Source organism: Thermobia domestica, chromosome 1, assembly GCF_964235325.1.
Source record: "Thermobia domestica chromosome 1, izTheDome1.hap1.1, whole genome shotgun sequence".
Lineage (NCBI taxonomy): Eukaryota > Metazoa > Arthropoda > Insecta > Zygentoma > Lepismatidae > Thermobia > Thermobia domestica.
In genome coordinates this window covers 68955760-68978318 of record NC_137454.1, presented here as the reverse complement: position 1 = coordinate 68978318, position 22559 = coordinate 68955760, and the positions used below count along the sequence as shown (strand labels likewise).

The 22559-nt window shown below is 35.2% G+C and overlaps 2 protein-coding genes across 2 annotated transcripts in view; one reads left to right on the top strand and one right to left on the bottom strand.

Moving 5' to 3' along the window:
• Eogt (EGF-domain O-GlcNAc transferase) overlaps positions 1-10276 on the top strand; it is a 53293-nt gene extending 43017 nt beyond the window's left edge. Inside the window, exon 10 of the mRNA XM_081758305.1 lies at positions 1500-10276. Coding sequence (XP_081614431.1) covers positions 1500-1649 — 150 coding nt within the window. The 3' untranslated portion in view covers positions 1650-10276. The remainder of the gene's footprint in view (positions 1-1499) is intronic.
• An 8317-nt stretch (positions 10277-18593) lies between these two features.
• Positions 18594-20678, bottom strand: LOC145685769 (glucosaminyl-phosphatidylinositol-acyltransferase PIGW-like). Its single transcript, XM_081758293.1, has one exon. It carries the CDS (start codon positions 20540-20542, stop codon positions 19055-19057), a length of 1488 nt encoding a protein of 495 aa, XP_081614419.1. The 5' UTR covers positions 20543-20678; the 3' UTR covers positions 18594-19054.
• Positions 20679-22559: the final 1881 nt, after the last annotated feature.

Sequence of the window (22559 nt, the reverse complement as noted above, 5' to 3'; positions counted from 1 at the left end):
CTTTTGAGAACCTTGTCGTATGGCCAAAATTCTCTACGTTAGGGGATTATTTTGTGTCATTGCTCCCCTAATGACACACTGTATTGGGGATTCGAGCGAACTGAAGACGTACTATCCTCACAATTTTGAGTTGGTCATGTACTGCAGGGACCTGTTGGGCAAATTATTGGGTCATGAGACCCACGCTAGCTTTACTAATGATTAAACCGTCTTTCCGCCGTTTCATCATGGGTGGCGAAAAGTCAGATAAATCCCTCCCAGAAAGCGTCGGTGGCGAAAAGTCACTTTTACCTTCATTTTCCCATGGATCATGCTCAACTGTTAACTTTTGCTCTTGTTGCCCTTATGTGACACAAACGTGCTGTAAGTCTGAGACTGGTGCTTCGTCGGTAGGCTCCAAGGCCAAGATATTAGTGACGTGGTACGAGGTGAGATTTTCATTTTCTTTCTCATGATTTTCTGCTTCCTGAGCAGATTTCTTCGAATTCTTTGAGCAACGGCCGTTAATAGCCCTTAAATAAGTAACCACAGGATGAGATATCTGTCCTTCGGTGAAGCTATTATAAAGTCCTAGACAACCTATATGTTGTCCTGTAAAATGCTTATTGTGTCAATTCCTAACAGGCCAGGCAAACTTTGGGGAGACCATCTTCCTACAATATGAGCTTGCGCACTCATGCAAAAATTCTTAGCCACATAAACTTTTTTTAATGATATTTTGAAGTAACGTTCAGTGCTTGATTTCGCAGTATACGAGAAATTATACCTTACCGGACTGACACTTCCGGCTTGTTCTATATGTCGACCATTTCGATGGGACCAGAGAAGTTCCATTATTTCAAATAATGTTGAACTGGTTGACATTCTCTTCCTTCAATGCACTTCCATACACTTATCACACATTTTTGGAAACTATTCTTGGACATAATGAGGCTTCTATGGTCAAGTCTTAGTGGAGAACAACACGCACAGCATAGCATAGCAGGAGTAACCACTTTTTCTTGCGGCGACTTTGTCAGTTTGGAAGTATTTCGATCGAATATCTCTTTCAATCGAATATATATAAAATCAGATCATGGCTTTGAAGGCCTACTAGTCCTCTGGATGTCTGCTTCACTACCGGTTTATGTAACAGCTTTTGATTATTTGCATCTGAATATTCTTACTATGTTGTCCCTCCACCAACGTTTCACACAGCCGTATCTCATACTTCGCAGCAATTTCAATTCTTTCTTCAGTGGCCATTCGAGTAGCCGTCTGAAACACGGAAAAAATGAATCTTAAATTTAAAAAAATAAATAAATATTGATACACGTGATACAATACAACGTAAGTTCCATTGTAATTTCTACTTAACATTAGAGTTATGATAACATGACAATGGATGTTACTTGCTGCCCACCTAAATAACTTATAATTTAAATAAGTTCAAATAAATTGTATGTGGAGTTTTACATTTCTTGAATAATATTAGTAATAATACTAATTTCTTTTCGTAGGGTCATCATCCACAGTATGGTGCCCATGCTAAGTTCACAAACTATGGTTTTGATGTTAAGGAGTTTTTGAGATTAGTGGAAATTGGAGCAAAACACGTGAAAAACCATAAAGCATATCAGAACTTGTTTCAGTTTCATGACGAACTCTGAAGATAACTCTATTTAGAAACCAAGTAAAAGATCATAGATAGTTACCCCGCAAAGCAGTTAGTGATATAGCAGTGTGAAGTCTCAGGTCTTAACTTACAACAGGATAGCCTAAACCACTGGTGTTTTATGGTACATTAGTTAACAATATGTAAATAATGTCCCAGTGTATTTTTGTTTGTAAGATCGTAGATTTACTTTAACCAGGTGCCTTATCATATTGTGGATGCTTGAAGGTATACCTGTAGCGTAATCTCATTGTTTTGGTGCTTTTTATGTGATTCTGATTCCTGGAATTATGTTATTCGTAAGTATTTATTTATTGTCTTTCTGAGAGTGATTTGTTTGAATGTTGTCAGTCGAAAATAATAATAATAATAACAAAAATAATTACTTCATTGAAAATATATGGAAAACAGTGACAAATTACTTTGTATAAAGATGCCTGATATACTTGAGTTTCGTACCTATGTGTAGGCAGTTTTCAGATGTTTATATAGGAGTTATTTTAAACGCAATAGGTAAATGAATGTATCTTATTGATGCGCCAGTAAATTGAGAATTAACCTAGGGAAGCAAATTTGAAGAGAGTAGCAAAAGCTGTTCTATGTTATATCCACAAATATTATTTGTGTTACACTATTTGGTCATCGCAAGTAAATTACTTGTCACAATGTTTCTATGATTACATTCTCACGTTTGAACGCCGTCCACCTATTACATTATCTCCGACCTTTTTCACTGACTCGTGAGTGGTATGACGCACAGTATATAGACTGCTCACTTCTGGTACAAAGGATCCCTGGTTTGATCACAGATCATTAGGGTAGTTGACAATATCGTGTCCGTGAATTTTTCCAAAGGTCTCTTCTTTCTTCTCGTTATTTTCATTTCACCAATAAGCCATCATTATTTACTTCACGATCCGTATCTTTCACCCCAGAAATCGTAATCGTGGAGCGGAAACTAAAAATTTCATTTCCAGTGAATCTTCATTGATTTTCTGTTCTAGCTATCTATTTTGTCTAAAAGCTTCTAGTTGTATTTAATCGCTTTTACAGAGCTTTAATATTCCTATCCATTTTTGATCAGCTGTCTAGATTCAATACACGACTCACTAATTGAGGTTTAATAGCTCAATAGTATATCGCTTTTCGTTCTGTTGCATTTTTACCTAGTCACCCAACCTATATATATATCTTAATCCATTAAACACTCACTACTTGTAGCCTGGCAGTACTATCGTAACCTTGCATTTCAACATAGCCTTCACCTGGCCACTTCACAGCTTAGTGTTCCTTGTTATTTCTTTGTTTTCTTCTTCCTTCTACATATTTGATGAAGCGTTTAGCGAAAGTTTATTTGTGCCCTTTTTAGCGTATGTGAATGTTTTCCCGCTGTGATGGTAAGTAACTATGTAATGTGCACTGTACAAATGAACATGTTTTTTACTTCTGTGTTTAAGTTTGAAATTTTCATCATCATATTTTTCACAAATTTCATTCCCAGCCAATTATTCTTAAACTTCGAAGGAAATTCACGCCATGTATATAATGGAAGTACACTGAAACGTGTTCTTAACGTTGGAATGTAATTTACTCCTGACTGATCTCATCTGGAAGCGATAGGCTTTACTGGGAAGCGTAAAAGAAAGCATATGGATTATTTCACGAAAATGGATAATTTGTAGGAAAGTGGTCGTTAGCATGCCTTTGTAAGCTGGGTGGATTCATACTTCTCTGATTTCAGCCTCAAACAATAACAAAAAATTTTTAACCACAAACAAAATACGTATTTTGTTTCATGAAGATCTGAGAAATTTTATGGAACTTTTGCGAGAATACGAGCTGTGTTAGAAACGTAATAAGACAGATTTTCTTGTAACGATAACCTTTATTGTTTTTATAAATCGTTTCCCTTCAGCATAGTTTCCTTGGGCAGCTACACAGCGATAGAGGCCTTGTTTTCATTCTTTATAGCAGTGCTGGAATACCTTTCAGTTTGTGATTACGCAATTCAGGATATTATTCAGAATACCAAAATGGCGCCTTTTCACGTGATTTTTGAACATGCCTTGTGACATGGTGCGTTGTCGTTGTGCCGTATCCAAGTGCATGCAATGCCTAGTTGTACACGTGCTACCCCCTTTTTTTTTTTCAGAATCTTTCAAAGACTTACCGATAAAAAGTTTGATTTGGTGGCACAAATTCCTTGTGGACGATCCCCTGACTGCCAAAAAACAAGAGTATAGATTTGAATTTGCCCATTCCAGTTGGTCGTGACTTTCGAAAACAGGTTTGTGCCTTGGATAGGGAATGTTTTCTATAAGCTCTTTGTACCTTTTCTTAAGTCACAGTAGCGGATTCGCCAAGCTTGACAAAATTTGATGGCACAACGTTTTTCAAACTTTTGCTGGTCCATTTTCGTAACGCAGCTTTACTTCAGACGCTCTCAGCGATCGTGTAGCAACTTGAGCGGTTCGTGCGCAGTATTGCCAGTCTCATATATTTTCTAACACATCTCGTATATCTTTTTTAAACTGGAGAAGAGATAAATTCACCCATTATTCTTGTCATTCTTGCCAGATAAACCTGTATAAGAATTTCTAAAATAAGTCGATTGAACAATTCTTAATAGATTATGTGCGTGTATGTTTGTGGCTTTATTTTAAAATAAGTATCTCATTCTAAACATAATACGCTTGTATGTGCAGCACCTTTGTGCGTAGAACTTTAAATGTGGAGAAACTTACTTATTAGTATTAATGACAGATGAAGTATTTTTTAAACTTTTTTTATGTGTGTTGTCTGCGTTAACTCTTATTATAGTAGTGACTTATAAAAATATAAACTTTTCATAGGTTCTGATACCTTCATTGAAAATACCATCGCAAACTGATCGCATTATTCAGGTGAACAAATACTGATTACGTGGATTTTTTCGAGATGCTTCCATATAGTATTTATATCTTTAACGTAAGGTATATAAGTGCATAACCTGTGTATTTTTTATATTATCAGTATATAACTGAGGAATCAGTGAGTAATTTGAAATGGTACTAAATACAGTACAAAGTATTATCTTTATAAAATTATATTTTTGTCCAAATCATTCGTTTTTCCTATTCATTTTACTATATATGACAGAATGGATATAAGTCTAAAATTTGCTCAACCCCTTAGATTTTAGAATTACTTTGTGTAATATAATGAGTTAAAGAGGGTGTGGTTGGTCGCGTGACTGTTTTTGTGTTCATGAGAAGTGGACATTGGATGTTCAGGAAAATGTCTTATTTTATATAAAGGAATGAATAAAGGAGCTAAAACCAGATATTCACAAATCATTAAACAAAAAGATATGCAATTGGACAAAACTTCATGTTGCTTATTTCTGCGCATATGTAAGTTAAGGAAATACTGCACCGGCCATTGTAGTTTGTTGTGCACTTTTAATTATAGAGAAAATTTGAGAAAGTTGCCATATCGCATCAGACTACAACACGCCACAATTCAAGTTTTGAAGTTTCGAGATATTACCGTCTGAAAGTTTAAAAGGGGTATTGAAAATCAGGTTTTAATTTTCTAGTAACAAGTTTCTCATATGAAATTTATTAGGTATTTCTCTTTTATACTTGACACAAGAATTATAAAACACTATTGATATTTTAAATAATTATCATAATTCTAGTGGTTATTGTGTTATGGCGCTATATCTGATTGTTTTCGTACACATTTAGATCGAAGTTGAGCATAGATAATGAACTCTCTATAAATAATTTGGTAAAGGCACAGTGAGGACAATGGACTTGCGACTCATGACCATTGACCCTGGTACAGTGGTTGAAAAGCAAAGAATAGATTCAAATAGAGTAAAACAGTGCGGTCACGGACTCTAAACCAAGGAACTTCTACGTCCTTTGTTTTACTCCATTTGAATCTATTGCTTTCGTTTTCTGATTGCAATATGCACCTGAGTAGTGTGGGTTGATAGTCCTCACTGTATCTTTAGTCTTACATTCTTTATGTTTTAAGTATTACGAAATTATGTGCAAAATGTCATTATTTTTAGAAAATAGCGAACAAAAACACTGTGCACATGTTTAATACAAGGATCTTTGTTCTTTTTATTCCAATCGTCCTCAATCATCAGCAGACACTGTCAGTGACTCATAAAACTCACGCTACATTGACGGGATGTGTTTTGATCGACAGTCATTAAGTCTTCTTTCTTCTTTTATGATGTTGATGGTTTGCTTACATAAGCTTCTTTTAATTGTTTGGGTGGACGCGGATGTCTTCCTCTTCCTAACACAGAAATTTCGCCAAAATCTTCTCCGTATAAGAAGTTTTGTATAACAGGATGAATTGATTTTTCTTCTCAACCCGCAACACTTTAATGTCATGCCATTTAATCTTTTCTCCTGTCACATTTTGAGAATAATTACGACCACTATGTTCGACCAAGTTCTTCAAGTCCTTAACATATGAGCGGGATATTTCTTGAACCTTAAATGGTTTATATTTTTTAGCTGATTGTACCACAGTAACTCATTGAGCTGGACAATATATTGGACCTGATGCTAGAATTCTTTTCTTTTGCTTCTCTGTCAATGAATGCATGGAGTCTCCTTCATTTTGGATATGGCCAGCAAAGAAATTTATGAGTAACGCTTTCAACACCTAACTCTAAAGCTGCGTACTGGTATAAACTAGCAATATATTTATTTTTCTGTTGCCCAACACAGTTATCAGAATGAAAGATAACATCCTATCCTTTGCAATAGGTGGATACATGACCCAATTTCATTCACTCCTCTTCTGGCTTCTCCTTTATGCCAAATGTAGCAAATGCCTTCGCCGTTACCAAGATTGAAAATTGTGAAATTGTATGTAGACAACTTCGATTTGTAGTAGAATACCGATACCTCTCCACAAGGTATTGACAGTGCTGTCTGGAGATCGAAACAAGCTGCAATGCACTTCAGATTTCTTGCATTTTCTTTGTCGATTTCCTTCTCCTATCTACACAGTTCCTTTTCTTAATGATGCGTCCGAAGGATTCTTCCAATTGAACTTTCTCCTTATTTGATGAGTTGCTGTATGTATCGCAACTAGCACACTGGTCTTTTTTTTTTTTTTTTTTTTCCGGTTTAAAAAACAAAATGTTAAATTCGTGGTTGAATATTCTGGAATACATGGTAATATTTCCATATGGCTCTTTTCTTTTTGTGGATTATTTTACATAGTCACTATGAAGGTCCGTTAAGGTTTTATTACCTTCAATGTATTCTCTGCTTGTTTTACTTCGAAGATATTGGAATTCGATATTCGCGGTATTGACTCAATATGCTGTCGAATCCTTTCTTTAATGATGAGATCCACTTTCTTCTGATGTCCGTGTTTACCTCTGTGATCGTCTTCTACAGTTCCATTTTTCATTTCTCTTATCGCTGTTCTAACCATTCTATCTCTAATATTTAGAGTTGACATGAAAAGTTTCTTACGTATTCTAATCTGCTTTTCCAATTCAAAATAGTAAGCATTGTTAAAAGATCTAGCGCCTCCTTCTTTTGGGCACCGTTGTTCTGGTTTTACAGGCGTCAGGCTAATCGCAATGAAACCTCTTTGTGTATCAATATCCCCAAGAACCCAAAATTTGTCGAATTATTCTTGGCGGTTTTGAGCACTGGTGTTCTTTGTGCACATGTAGATGCACTTTTCGTCACAAGGCATTTTCGGGGATATTGATAAACGTATATTGACATACACGCTTTGAGATAGGAACTTCTTTTGAAGTTACATATTCTTGACGTTGCTTTCTTTTCTTCTTCCACATTGATATTTTCCACTTCTCTGGCTGAAGCTTTCGCTTCTTTCCTGGTTTTGCAACCGGAGAAGCTGAAGCAAGGCTTTCATCCTCAGTATAGGGATCAACATGGACGTTGAAACACGACGAAGTGTCTCCTCCTTGCATCGAAAGAGAATTTCCCGAAGTTTCTGCTCTAGATTTCTCGACTCCGCCTTCTGAAGTCTGGCTTGAGTCCATCGTGTGTTGTGGGGAAGAATTTTCTTCCTTGTTTGAAACTTGTTGCTAAGAGTGATGAGTCATTGGAAATCGACCCATCTGTATCCGACTTGTTCTCAAGCTGAGCACCTACCTCTAATACAAGTTTTAAGATCTTCCAAGATCTGGTATTTCTCTCAGGATATTCCATAATTGATGTTATGTCCCCTATAGCTGTTAACGAACTGAACTTCATGCAAAACTGAAACAGTGTCTTTAAAACTAGTTTGTGATTTTGTTTTCTACAACAATGTTTTCCTTGACTCGACAAGAATGTCTTCCTTGAAAATCGGAATCTTTGACTTTCAACTCGAATTTTTTTTTGTCATTGTCCCATGGAACAACACAGACAAGAATGCTGCGTTGTGGGAGTTAACAAGAATAAAATCAGAGGAACTCAGCAGCAATAATTCCACAAGTTAAGTTGTGGCTCTATTGATGCTAAACATTTGACAAATTCAAAAGGTGCAAAAAGGACATAACTCAAATATTACCTCTAAATATTGAAAATGACTTTACGTGACTGAATAATAAAAGTGGACCACTCAATGTACATTATAATTTTTTTTTTAAAGTATTGCAGCCGTAGTGCGATATGTCATAGATTATCATTGAATGTTGGATGTAAGGCCCTTGTAAGATCAAATTAGTGTATTTCTTTGCACAAGTATTGTTAATAAGTGTATATATATATATATATATATATATATATATATATATATATATATATATATATATATATATACAAAAAAAAAAGCAGAGCTTTTTGATTAGGGGACGGATATCTCATTTACTCGAACGAATTAAACATTCATGATGAAAGAAAGGGGAGCGTGAAAGGCCTTCATAAACAGCATCATCACGCAGAAACTGCTTTGTTGGTCGCAATGATTTTTGGTATCACGTCAGGACAGGAACAGGGGGAGGGCAAAGTATTGTCTGCGGTAACACGTAAGCATTTGATCATTTATGCTATAAAATAGGAAAAGCCAGCGCCTTGCATGAATGTATAAAGTATAGTTATTCCCAACACACTTTTTGTTTTTACTTTAACACCTCATTTTAATGCTAAATATTACTTTTTAATTTTCAAAATGTGATCCATTACGTGACATATGTGAAGGTTCTACTCAAATCAAATGTAAATTTCGAATGAATTACTGACGAATATCTGTGTTAACTGGCTGTGTGAAAGAAGTCTCTCTCTCTAAGGTTAACAGTATTTTTGTTGTATTAAATTATTGAACTTTACATCACACCAAATAAAAATCCTATTTGTCTCAGCAAAATGAGTTACGAATGTAGTGTTGATTTATTATACTCGATAATATAAATATTCAAAATATTTTTGTATAATATTGATTTCACTATTCACAAGTAATGAATCTATTCGTTTTGATACAAAATGTGTTGGAAAATGTAGTTGAATGTTTCCAAAATAAGGGTCTCTTTACTTGTAAAACTAACATGTGATCAAATTCAACAGTGTTTAGACAAATTCTGTTTCTTATTCGTGAAATGTACGTAAAAGAATGTAAATTACTGTTTATTACTTGCAAGAACCATGTTTAAATATTAATGACAAGTAAGCTAGTTAAGGGCTTGTGTGTCACACATATTCCAGTGCTATATAACTAGTTGAACAGAACTGTTAAAGATTGAAGTGCTGCACCTATTCTTGCTGTAAACTCATCATAATAACTATTATTGGTGCTATTTATAAATATTATATATTTTATCATTTGTTTCTGTATGTATATGCTCGTGTGTATATTTTTGAGTATTTGTACTTACGCCCATACTTCAGTACAAAAACGTACATAGTTGCATTTACATAAATAATTCATTGTTTTATATTCAGTAAATATATTGAAATATATCATTTCCTGTCCTTTTCATCATATATTTTTCAATCAACTCGCAGGTACTTTAGGAGGTTAACCTTTGATTGTACACTTCCGTTTTTCACTCAGTCTCTGATTTGGAATGTAGTTATCAGTTGTCTTGTGATTTGATTACCATTGATTTGTTCTTTTGCTCACTTACGAGCATAAAAACCGTCGTTCCATAGAAATGCAAAATTGTAAACATTAAAATTAGTGTGACGCGGTCTTATTGTGTTCATACTTCGTTAGAAAGTAGAAACTTAAATTCTAAATAATAATTTATATTGATATGTTTCGTGCTGTGGTGTGGTTTGGTCTGGAGAAATAATAAAAACTTAGGGAAAAAAATATTAAGATTTCTGGTAAGAAATGTGGATAAGTAATCCGTTTTTGTCTTAAGGAGTATCGAATTTTTCTAAGGTTAGTGTTGAATATTAAAAATTATAACAGAACTGACAATTCTACAGAGCAGATGGTAAATTATGACATTTTAATGGAAGCTTGCTTGTAGTGCACAGTGCACAGTGAACTCTGATCACTGTAAATGTCCTTTGTGGTGAATGACTACACCGTGCGGTTTATATATCTATATATCTATATCTATCTATCTATCTATCTATATATATATATATATATATATATATATATATATAAACATATGATATTAAAGTTGACCATTATCACCTTACTTCTATTACCATATTATTAACAACTTCGAATATTTTTCTAACGGTACAGGGAATATATCATAATTCTTAAGAAGAGCTGATTTTGTATGTGTGAGAGTTTTTGGTATTATTCTTTCATATTTGTCATTAAATCTTGAACTATGGTATATTATTTTTAGCGTAGCTGGTATGCCACTATATATTTCAGAGGTTTCCTTGCATTATGATCTTTCCACTAATTTCTTTTAACGTGGGATTTGTTCTCTCTGATCCTGTCTATCAACTGCCCTCACACATATGTAACACTTTTTCTGTTTTATCATGCCCTTCAGAATACAACTTCCCAAACATGTAATATATTTTTTTTTTCTTTGACTGTACCTAAGTAAAGTGACATTAGCGACAGTTTTTATTTATTATTATTCTCGTGTCCAATAATTTTCATCGAAAGATCTCCCGAGAAAATATGTTTCAGTAGGTGCCTGGTAACTTAACTATTAAGATTCAAAATATGATTTCGAATCGCCTTCCGTGCAGCATGTTACTAATTGCACATGCTCAGAAATAATAACTTCAAAACTGTATGTCTTCTATGTATAGATTCGTTGTTGGTACATATCATGTCAATGCAAGGTATGATCGATAAGTTTCTAGTCCCACTCAGAAAAATAGGTCATCGAAACTCAGAACTTTTTTTTTTTTTTTTATTTATTTCTCGATGTAATCTCTCCATCAGTTGGGATGCATTTCTTTACGTTGGCCCAATTGCATATCAGTAGATATATATGGTTGAAAAAGGCGAAAATACAGTTATTATCACTGCTAAATTCCCGTTCTTTTGAACAGGGGAAAGAAAACAACTGAGTATGATAAATTAAGTGACTATGAGTGGTTTGACAGCAGTCCATTATGGCTTAATGGGATTTGAGAGGCCAAGATGTCTTCCAGAAGCTTTAAACGCCGAACATACCTGAATTTTTTGCACACTGGCCTGGAAATACTACTCAGCATCATTCTAACACATTTGGTTAGCATATTCATATTATTGACGTCCTAGGAGTTCTCCTGGAAGCTATCAACGGATTGGCTGATATTTTGACACAGAACTTCTGAGATCAAGAAGTGTTACCATTTTATTGAGATTTTTGTTCCGTATAAAAATTCAACTTCAAATGAAATTAGAAACCCATCACCCGATACCACGCTAAAGATTTTGAGCTACGATCATACTTCCAGAAATACGCCAAATGATCCCTTGTTGATACAGCAATACCATATCATAGGCTTTATGAGTATTTCGATGGTCAATCTGTGTTGAATGTCGTACTACGCAGACCAACGTCAATGGTTCCGTATCCAGCCTTAAATTTGCCATAGCATTAGAATGTTCAAAACTGCTGTGTGTTTTCGCATGTCAACTGCATTTCTTGGGGTATGTGCTCACTGCAAATTATTATGGAAGTAACACAGTCTCTGAGCATTTTATTAAAATATTGATGTGTAACACTTTCGCCAACTAATTAAACCTTTCCCTAGATAATGTGTGATGAAAGCAAAGGTTTAAGTTGGCGAAACTGTTGCTCAAGACTGTAGATTACTTCTGTTTTGATTACTATTCCCGGCCAAGTAAAATTTTGGTGGACAACATCGTGTGCGTGGGTTTTCCCTGGTTTGCTCCCATACTATCATTCCACCAATTCTTCCATCTTCATTCATTTGCCTTAATCATTCATCTCCCTTAGTGTTAAGAGCATAAACGTGGGACGTTAAACCGAAAGATTTCATTTCATATTTTGATTACTAAAGCAAAGCTGACACGAACCAAATACAAATTACTATGAGCAGGTAGAATAATAACGAATAAACACAAAATTTTGAAGGTAGCTTCTAAAAGATGTTGCTTCTAATACATTTACTGCAATTAAACCTATATCATATTTCAATAAGCTAGAAACTTATCAATCATTCCTCGTAGATGTATCAGTTGTAAGATTCCTGGAGTATTACTGTGATAAGTTAATTGTAACAGTACATTCTTAATCTTTTTTATATTATTTTTTTATACTCATACTTTTTTCGTAACTTTTGTAATTTATAGCAATTTGGGTCGAAGCTTTGTTTTTAGTGTTGATATTTTTTTTAAAAAAAATAAACTGTTAATACAAGACTTTTTTAAAAAATGAACTGGACATGTTTATTTTAATCAAAACCCCTGAAATACGATTTTCAATGATCTTCATATATTGATGCATTAAGAATGAAAAAAAATGCACGACTGGATTGGTGTGTTAAAAGTCGGCTGTTTCCTTCATTTATCAATGTAATGTATATTAATTTACAATTATTCTGAATGTGGACACTGGATTGTCCAAGCATAACGGGAATTGTGGTGCAAACTTAGTGGTCTGAGTGAGTGAACCAAGACCTCAGGAGTGAAGGAATGTCTGGCCGCTCAGAGAACTGACTGAATAGAGTAGTACAAGGCTAACTTAAATGATTCATTCATTTTGAAAAGGCTATATTTTCAAAAATAATATACGTGCACACATGAAAGATATATAAAAGAACTACAAACTCACCAAGTTTATACACCCTCTACAAATGTTCAATATGTGCTCATTTGGTGACAGGACAAATGTCCAGACGATATTAGAGCTCATTCCATACATTTTGTAACATAGTCCTGTCAATTGTCTGCACTGCAGCACTGATGCATTCTTTGAGCTCGACAAAGGATTGCGGTAGTGAGTGTACGTAAACAAGGTCCTTAACGTACTTCCACAGGAAGAAGTCGCAGGGTGTTAAATTAGGAGATCTGGGTGGCCAGGAGAACAAAGCCAGGTCATTCTCATCATTACAGCCAATCAGTGATGCGGAAGTTCATCGTTTAGGTAGTCACAAACTGGCATGTGCCGGGGTGCCAAACTCGACACAATACAAACTTGGTGAGTGTGTGTGTGTATAAAACTTTTAAAAATATAGCCTTTTCAAAACGAATGAATCATTTATGCTAATCCTGTATTTAATGCATCGGCACGGTGCCCGAAAGATTCCGGTTTCGAGTCTTGGTCCAGTCGTGCATTTTTTCACTTATTGAATTCGCAGCTATAGAGGAATTAGTGTTAATGTGGTGTGGTTGTTTCCTCTATCTATCAATATAATTGTCTTCATATAGTTTAATTGCGGCCACATGATTAATATTAATGACGATTTGACAATAGCTGGGTAGAAATTATGCAGAACTAAGGAGTGCGGTAGTGGGGGTACGTAAACAAGCTCCTTAACGTACTCCCACAGCAAGATTTCGCAGGAGGAGATCTGGGAGGTCAGAACAAAGCTAGGTCATTCTCATCATTACGGCCAATCAGTGATGCGGAAGTTTATCGTTTTGGTAGTCACAAACTACGTAGGATGTGCCAGGTTGCCAAACTCAACACAATACAAACTTTTGTATTGTAATCTCTCATAGATTTCGAAACTAGTACATAATAATAACCGAACTGCAGCGCTACTGTTAAGATATCTTTTACGTGAAACGAGTGGTTAAACAATAAATATGGTGACAAAAAGGACTGGTTCACAGAAATGAACCCCAAAATTAACTTCCCAGAAAAACATAAATTTCGCTTCCCGGTTGCCGCACTGCGTATAACCAACCTTATATCATCAATGTATTTATTCCCGCGATAAACTTTTTAACACTTAAGCGCCATGTGCATATACATTATGCACACTTCATGTGTTATTCAATAGATGAGTAAAAAATCTGATTTTTAGGTTTGGTGCTTAAAGTGTTAAAGGGCCGCAACAATGTAATCACATAATTATTCGTCCATAATTAACAATATAAAACGTGAATAATGATATCCATAACCATTCACCTTCATTTTTCTTTTCGTAGAGGAAAACTACTCCGTAGAATGGGATGGCCCTTGTATGGGTTTACTTTAAAAACGATGTACATAAATCACCGCTTACAAGGGTTTCAACAATGATTTGCTGTTTCATTTTTACAACTTTCAAAACAGTGCACGATAGACCATCAAACTGATTTTTAAACTAGAAAGTTCTCTACACTGGCAAGATTGCTTTGTTCAGCACATTCTATTAATGTAACTTGCGAAATCAACGAATATGTACACTTTAACCATAGTTTCTGATCGATAGTATCCAGTTTCATTGTGTGCGTTTCTTCTTATTCTCAGTAAATAACAAAATTGATATATGAGTACAATTTTATTAATTTCGAAAGCTTAAAATATAAAACAGTGAAATAAGAAAGAAAAATTGTCTCTGCAAATATTTGTATCCAATGGATAAGTGAAATATTAATCATAGGGATAGGTCAAGCATGATGTACCTTCACCAACTTTGACGGTAAAAACAAAAGTTCAGTACTCAGCGAAGCATCCAAAATTAACAATCCTAAACGGAGACGTTTCAGTGATGATTTTTCGCAAAACCTCAGTGCGTATCCATTTAAAAAAAAAGAGAAAAAAAGAAGCTTAAAGAACTACATTACTACCAACTCTTCTTCACCAGAAATAATGATTATTGATACTCAAGTAATACTCCGAATTTTCCTTGTTTGTAACCTATGCTATTTTTCTATTCCCTGTGAACAAATAAATAAAAAAAAAAGGTTAATGAAACACTGCCCTTACGTTTTCTGTCTTCTCATTACCAGTGTATTCAAAATTTTGAGTATAGAACCACTGACAAACTCCTGCCACAACGCTTAGTTCTATATGCATTGAGGATGACTACAAATCATCGTTGAAACGTCTAGGATTGCTATTTGGATACCTCAAAGAGTACTTAACTTCTGTTATTGTTTGGTATGCATCCTATCAGTTCATGAAGAAACTTTTGGCACAGTGGATTCCAAGTACGTGTACGATATACAGAATTTACAATGATCACGTTTTTTTGTTTAATGTCCAGAGTAAACTTAAGCAATAGTAAGGATATAGAGAAAATAAAACGTATCAGCATAAAATCAGGGCGAGTCAAAAAATCTTTGGACACCCTTTTATTTCCCAATCTGAGAGGAAAATGTGAAATCTGTAAATGAAAGATGGAGTCGAGGGCCAGTCGCAATTTGTAGTGTACATGGCAAACATGGCAGTCATATGGAATGCACGTTCGAAATTTCAATTTCAAATTCTATATCGTATTTTATATGGTTTGCATACAATGAACACGGAATGTCTGAAACTCACCACGGTACAGCATGTTCTCTGTGGTAGCTATCTAATCTAATGCACAACCGAAGTTGCCGTATCCACTTCAACTGTATACACAGAAGAATATTCGGTGAAATGTGGTCACACGTGTGCTGAATGCGTTTCTGTAGGTGCTTCATATCGCGGAATTTCCCAGCATATACTAAATGCTTCAATTGGTCCCACAGACAAAAATCACGGTCAGGTAATCTAGACGGCCATTCTCGGAAACGAGACCACTTTCCTGGAAGTTACGCATCGAGCCGTTAACGCGTACCAATACCACAGTGAGGAGGGTTCCATTATTATGAAAATAAGAAGGAAAAATGCCCTCTAGGTTCAAAAGGAAAGGAAACACATGTTCCTGCACGAGCGTTAGGTACTGTTGCGCCGCTAAGGCAAGGCCTATGAAAGTGGACCAATGGTATGTCCTATATACTACACTACACCATTATCTTCGCACAACTATTATTTACTCGGACCAAGCCAGTTTAGCTGTCACATCAGTACAAAGAATTATGTCGACTGACCTCACCATTCAAACAGTACCAGGTCTCGTCACTAAACAATATATCACTAGTAAACAAAGACTCCAAGTTCGTGTTGGTTCATAGTCCACGTGCATAGAAGTATGAACAATTACTCACAGAATGTAATAAAATTGTGGCACCAATGTTCTAAATGGTTTGTTTAAACCTACAGTATTTTTCCAGTTAGAAATTGTTTTGATTTGTCAACATCAAACACGTAAGCGTAACTGATATTACTCTGCAATGTCTATTCGCGAAGTACCTAGAGGGATTTAACATGCAATACTTCCAAACGGTGCAAGCTACGGTAATATTTACTACATCAGTGAATTTCCCAGAAAATTGTACATGAATTTGATGTATCACTTGCACCTATTCCCAATAAAAAAAAAAAAAAAAATGTTGAACCCAATATGACGGATAAAAGATGGCGGCGGGGTGGGTACTATGTGTCAGAGAAGTAGTACTTGATGCAATTTGTTTTGCATATGCCCACATTTATGTCCACTAAAGAAACAAAGAGCAATTTTGTGTCCGAGCTTTATAGTACGTCTAGTATGTGATTGAATTCTGGATATATGAAGGCCCATAAATATGCAAATTACCGGTATCGGTGGCTAAAATTAGTACAATACACATTGGGCCGCGGAGAACTTTGTATATGAATCAATTTTACGCAAATCCACCTTGTCAGATTATTTAAAAATAAAAGGATGTCCACAGACTATTGATTCATCTGCATACATGTTAGAATGTTTTCTTTTCCTAGCCGTCACGTTGCTTCGAACGTACATGTAACATTTGGAACCGTGTACATATGTTTATACGGGAAGTGACGAAATTAGCTGACTCACCCACTTGGTCCACCGTAAAATTTCGCACCAGCTTTGAGAGAAAGTGGACATTACAATGATTACGACTTTTAATTAATGAGATCATTCAACAACAAAATACATACATATAATTACACAAAATTAATTATTTACAATTACATACAATAGAATTTAGTATACAGTCTTTTTGAGAACATCAAATTTCTTTTGAAAGTTTAGCACTTACTTTACCTTGACGTAGTTCGGTACCTGTACAGTCAGGCTTTAAATTAATAACGCAATAGTTATATAAAGATTTACATTAATTTATATTTTACATTAAAGACAAATACAGAATGGAGCTGGGAAATGGAAAATTTATAATCTAGAATTAGCAATATTAAATGGCCGGATTTGTTTGGAACCGATAAGCCAACATTTAGTAATAATGAAGTTTTGCGGGACGTGTGTTCGCTGTGAAAGCATTTCATAAGAACAGCAACATTCTATGGCCTCCGAGATCCCTTGAAATGAGTGTGTGCGATTTCTCTCTGTGGCGAATCTATGGAGAACATCTCTACAGCAAGTATATAGTACACGTCCTGCAAACATCGTTGAATTGAAACCGAATTAAAGGAAGACTTACCGGCGTTCCGCAAGACGTAATACACTGAGCATTCCAGGGAATTTCCAAAACATACTCGTATCATAATGTGTATGCCAAGATGGGGCACATTTGTAAGTGCCATAGCTAATGTCATTGTTGATGGCATACTCTCTACATGCATCTGAATCATTAAATGTATTTCCTGTATTTATTTGTGCATTTTACGTCAATTAAAATTTTCCTCCTTAAAATTTTATGTGCCACCTTGTATAACAGAACAATCAAAATGAAAAATTGTTTTTAATAGTACTGTAGTTCCTATGAATTTCTCAAGTACTGCTTTTAAGGACCTCTATGCTTACAAGATAAACCAGAAGTGAGAGATACAGGCAAGAATTGATTTTTCCATATCCTAGTTGTAAGTAAAATTACATTGTATTTATCATGTATTTTTCAATCTTTAAGAAGAGAAAATGTGAGAAGAGCACCACCCGCAAGAATAAAGTGTACAAAAGGACTTGGTTGTGTATTGTTAACGCAGTAGCACGGTAAGCAGGAGACCCAGTTTCGATCTCCAGATCAGTCGAAAATTTTTTATTACTTGGAATGAAATGTAATCTAACATAGAAAAAATGGATTTCTCGGATCAGAAACGCTGACTAGACTTCTCAAATATATAACTTCCCCCTTGAGGTCTCTCAATAGCCCTGGGAACTGTTTCATAATAGCCCCACGTCTTCGACAGCACCTAGCCCCTCACAGGCTGCTTGACACGTGATTCTGCTACTCCTTAATGTCTACTACCCATGTTTTTTTTTTTTTCTTTATCATTAGTCAGTGAACAAGAATGTTTTTCATACACGAGTAGAATAGATCACTCAACGGGCTAACATTTGGTACTTTTTTGAAGTCTCTAATGTACATCGTTTTAATTCTGTGCGGGGGCACGGTGGCTCAGTGGTAGTGCGCTTATCTCTTGTGTGGCGTCCCTGGTTCGGTCCCCGACCAAGTTAGTTTCTGGTAGACAACATGGTGTCCGTGGGTTTTCTCGGAGTATTCCCGTTTTCTCCCACATTTCATTCCACCAATTCTTCCATCACCATTCACTTGCTTTATTCATCATCTCCCTTAGTCTAAAGGGCATAATTTTGGGACGTTAAACTAAAAGATTTCATTTGTCTTTAATTCTGTGCATCTATCTCATAATGGTCCTCTTTTTAGGAGGTCTCTCCATAGCACTACCTGACACTATATTACATGCATCATATTTGCAAAAGCTGTTTCATTTACAGAATTGTATCAGACGAAGACTCATATAAAGTGACCTATTAGGAAGCCAGAATTGATCGTTATATGCCATATACCTTATCCCTATTCCAAACATTCTGACATAACTTGGGAGTCATTTGCAACTTACTAGCTTCGATGCACTGAATCTTCCATAATCTATTAATTTTGTTGTATTACCCTCTTTAACATGATCTATCAATTGTGAGCTTCTTCCTCTTTCATTTTTCGCATTCAATTTATTACATCGCTAGTAATTTTTGTAGCTAATTTTTCTTCTAGATCATATCCATTTAAAAATACATCTGATTTAATTCCTGAGCTTTAATACTATGTCAATATTTTTAATTGTATGTTCTTATTATGAAGAAAATTAATGAGCACGCAACACATGAACATATAACAACATATAATTAAAACACTAGTTGTAGAATCTTTATATAACGTATACATGGTCAAATTGATTAAGCCTGTTAGCACATTACTTAGTAAAAAGAAAAATAATCCATTGTAGTTAATGGATTGTAACAATTTAGGTACTAAAGCAGTATTAGGTTCATTAGTTGTTTGATTTTTCTTCTCTTTTGAAAACTTCACATTCAATACAACCTGAGCTGCTGTCACAATTATTTCGACAATCAAGAACAAATCTAACAGCGTAACACAAAAAGCAAGAGCCCAAAAGTAGTAACCAGCATTAGCTAGTCTACGAGAAACACCAAACATTTTGTTGCTAAATACTGTACAAGTCCACAAAATAACAGCTTCTATCGTCAATTTTATTACAGCTCTAATCCATTCCTTCGCTAACACTCGTTCCATATGTAAATACTTTCCAAGTCCAATACCAGCAAAATATATTGCAAAATACCCTAAACATGATACGATTCCTTCCCTGTTTGCACTTAAAAAATCACTCCTTGGAACATCACTTAAAATCCAATCCTGAACCCCTAAAGAAAGCTGTAACTCATGCAAGCCTATAAGAAAGAAGGAAAACATAAGCGAATATTCTGCAGTAATAAACACTAAAAGTAATTCGCAGACGATTTTAGTCACCATCAATGTGACGAAAAAATTCCACTGTACTCCATATTCTGTTACATGCTGCTGATAATCAACTTGATTGATTAAGAAAAATCGACCCACACCCAGAACGCACAAAGGAATGCAATCCTTTAACGTTTTCATGAGGACACTACGAAAACTTTTGGTCAACTGTTTGTACTTATTTGACATTCGTGCCTCACGAGATACTATAGCGTTTGCTATAACGTAACCTCCTACACCTACATCCATTATTCCCAAACCGTAAGTCTCGGTTTTAGCATACCTACGAGGAAATACTTTGAAATCCACGGCTAAAATACAAATTGCTGTTGCCACGTTAGCCGTTGCTCGAAAATTAGTTATAAAAGCCTTTCTTCCACTTTTCATAGGCATCGTCATTATACTGTTAACAGTTATGGATTTACACTTGTTCCGATTAGATACAATCATTGTAATCAACAATCCAACACTAACACACAATACCGTAATTACAAGTTCAAGGCAGGAATCTGCTAAAGCAGTGACACTTAAAACAACAGGTACTACAAGCAGCATGAAGTCTAGAAAAATTACGAATATCTTATGTTTTGAAAAATCGCATCCATAATGTAAACAAAACAAAGTAACATTTCCTGCAAGAAATACAGAAGCCGGCACTGGAGATAAGAGCAGAAAAGTTTCTGCAGCTGTAGTTCCTGTGTGATTTTGCATGAATTCTTCATGATACTTCACATACGAAGTTCGAACTACAGTCTGCTCTTCTTCCATTATGGAGAAATTTTATTTATTTTACAAAGAAGTAAAAGAACACCATAATATTTGCTTGTTTGTTTTTCTATTCTCTTCTCCTTTTAACTTCACCTTTGCACCAACCACACTAAACAAACAAACGACAATCGAATATACGGCCACCGTTGCCAGCCCACGTATTCAAAATATCAGTAGCAAGCGCTCGAAAATTTCAGTAGATACCTATAGAATAAATAAAAACATTGAACAGCAGATCTATTGCTATCAATGCAATTTCTTAGTTATTAGTTAAAAATGATCATGATATTGTTTAAACCCACTGCACCCACTCAGAGGCGGATCCAGAGGGCGATTGCTCCCCTAGAAGTCCGTTCTGGATCCGCCCCTGCGACCCACATATTTTTATTAAAACTAAAAGCCACAGACCTTTGACACTGTGGACACACATTGGATTTTCCAAAATACAATTTGAAATATTTATAAAGATCCAATAACTTATGCTTCACCCCCTGTGCCCCCCTAAGGCAGTACATTACCAAAATAATATTCCAGATTTGGTAAATGCATAACTTTTTGCTAACCCAACGCCGAGTTTCACATTAATTGAGAAAAAATCATTCTTCCCGTATGTCAATACTAGGTTGATTTTTTTAATTTTTGAAAGGGGGCTATAGCCCCATATAAGTCACTGGCACATGCAAGGAGCATTAGAATATTAATTCTGTGACATTTGTGAATAATCTGTCGCTGACTGGCATTTCCGGAACAAAATTTTGAATTTTTATAAAGAGCAATCATCTGATGCTTTGCCCCCCCCCCCCCCTAAGACGGTGATTACCAAAATATCATTCCAGATATGAAAAATACATACTTTTTTTGCTACAACGACGCCAAATTTCACATTAATTGACAAAAAATACCTTTTTCTCGCATGTTCCTACTAGGGATATTAATGGTGATTTTTTATTTTTGAAACTGGGCTATAGCCCCACATACGTCACTGGCCATGCAAGGAGCATTAGAATATTAATTCTGTGACATTTGTGAATAATCTGACGCTCACTGGCATTTCCGGAACAAAATTTTGAATTTTTATAAAGGTCCATCATCTAATGCTTCGCCCCCTGTGCCCCCTAAGGCGGTGCGTTACCAAAATAGGATTCCAGATTTCAAAAACGCATACTCTTTTGCTACAACGACGCCAAATTTCACATTAATTAACAAAAAATACCTTCTTCTCGTATATCCTTACTAAGTATATTTATGGTGATTTTCTTATCTTTAAAGGGGGCTGTAGCCCCATTATCAGTTACTCTTACATGTAAGGAGCATTGGAGCATTAATTCTGTGACATTCGTGATTAATCTGACGTTTACTGGCACTCCGAAAATAAATTTTGGGATTTTGGTAACACATCACCCACCACCTTTTTACGCCTCTTGCCCCCTTCCCCCCCCCCAAAGTGAGGCCTTTCCAAAATAATGTTTGAGACGGCTTTACTAGCTTTGTGATTGAGTGTTTTTGCATTTTGTAACAAATACAACTCATTTGCCCCAAAATCTTTATGAATAATTATGGAGAAAACTGCTTCCAAAATTTAACATTGAATCTCGCATAAGGAAAATGAACTTTTGTGTTTACACTCCCAAAACGGGGGTTAAACAGTAATTTTCTCCTATTTTCTTTAGAGATTCGAAAAATTCATATATTTCTCAATAAGAGTGCCAAATTGTACATTAATAGTGTGAAAACTTCATTTCCCAGTGCTGTAGAAAATTACACGAATTATGGAACAGTCTATATATATATATATATATATATATATATATATATATATATATATATATATATATATATATATATATATATATATATATATATATATATATATATATATATATATAAGTTTTCTATATTTGTCTTATATCTGGAATATTTTTGGCTGTAGAGAAGCTTTTAGGCGTAGAAATTAGATTTCTGCTTTCGGCATTTATGTCTACGTTAGCCCATAACGTATGAGGGATAGCGACATGAC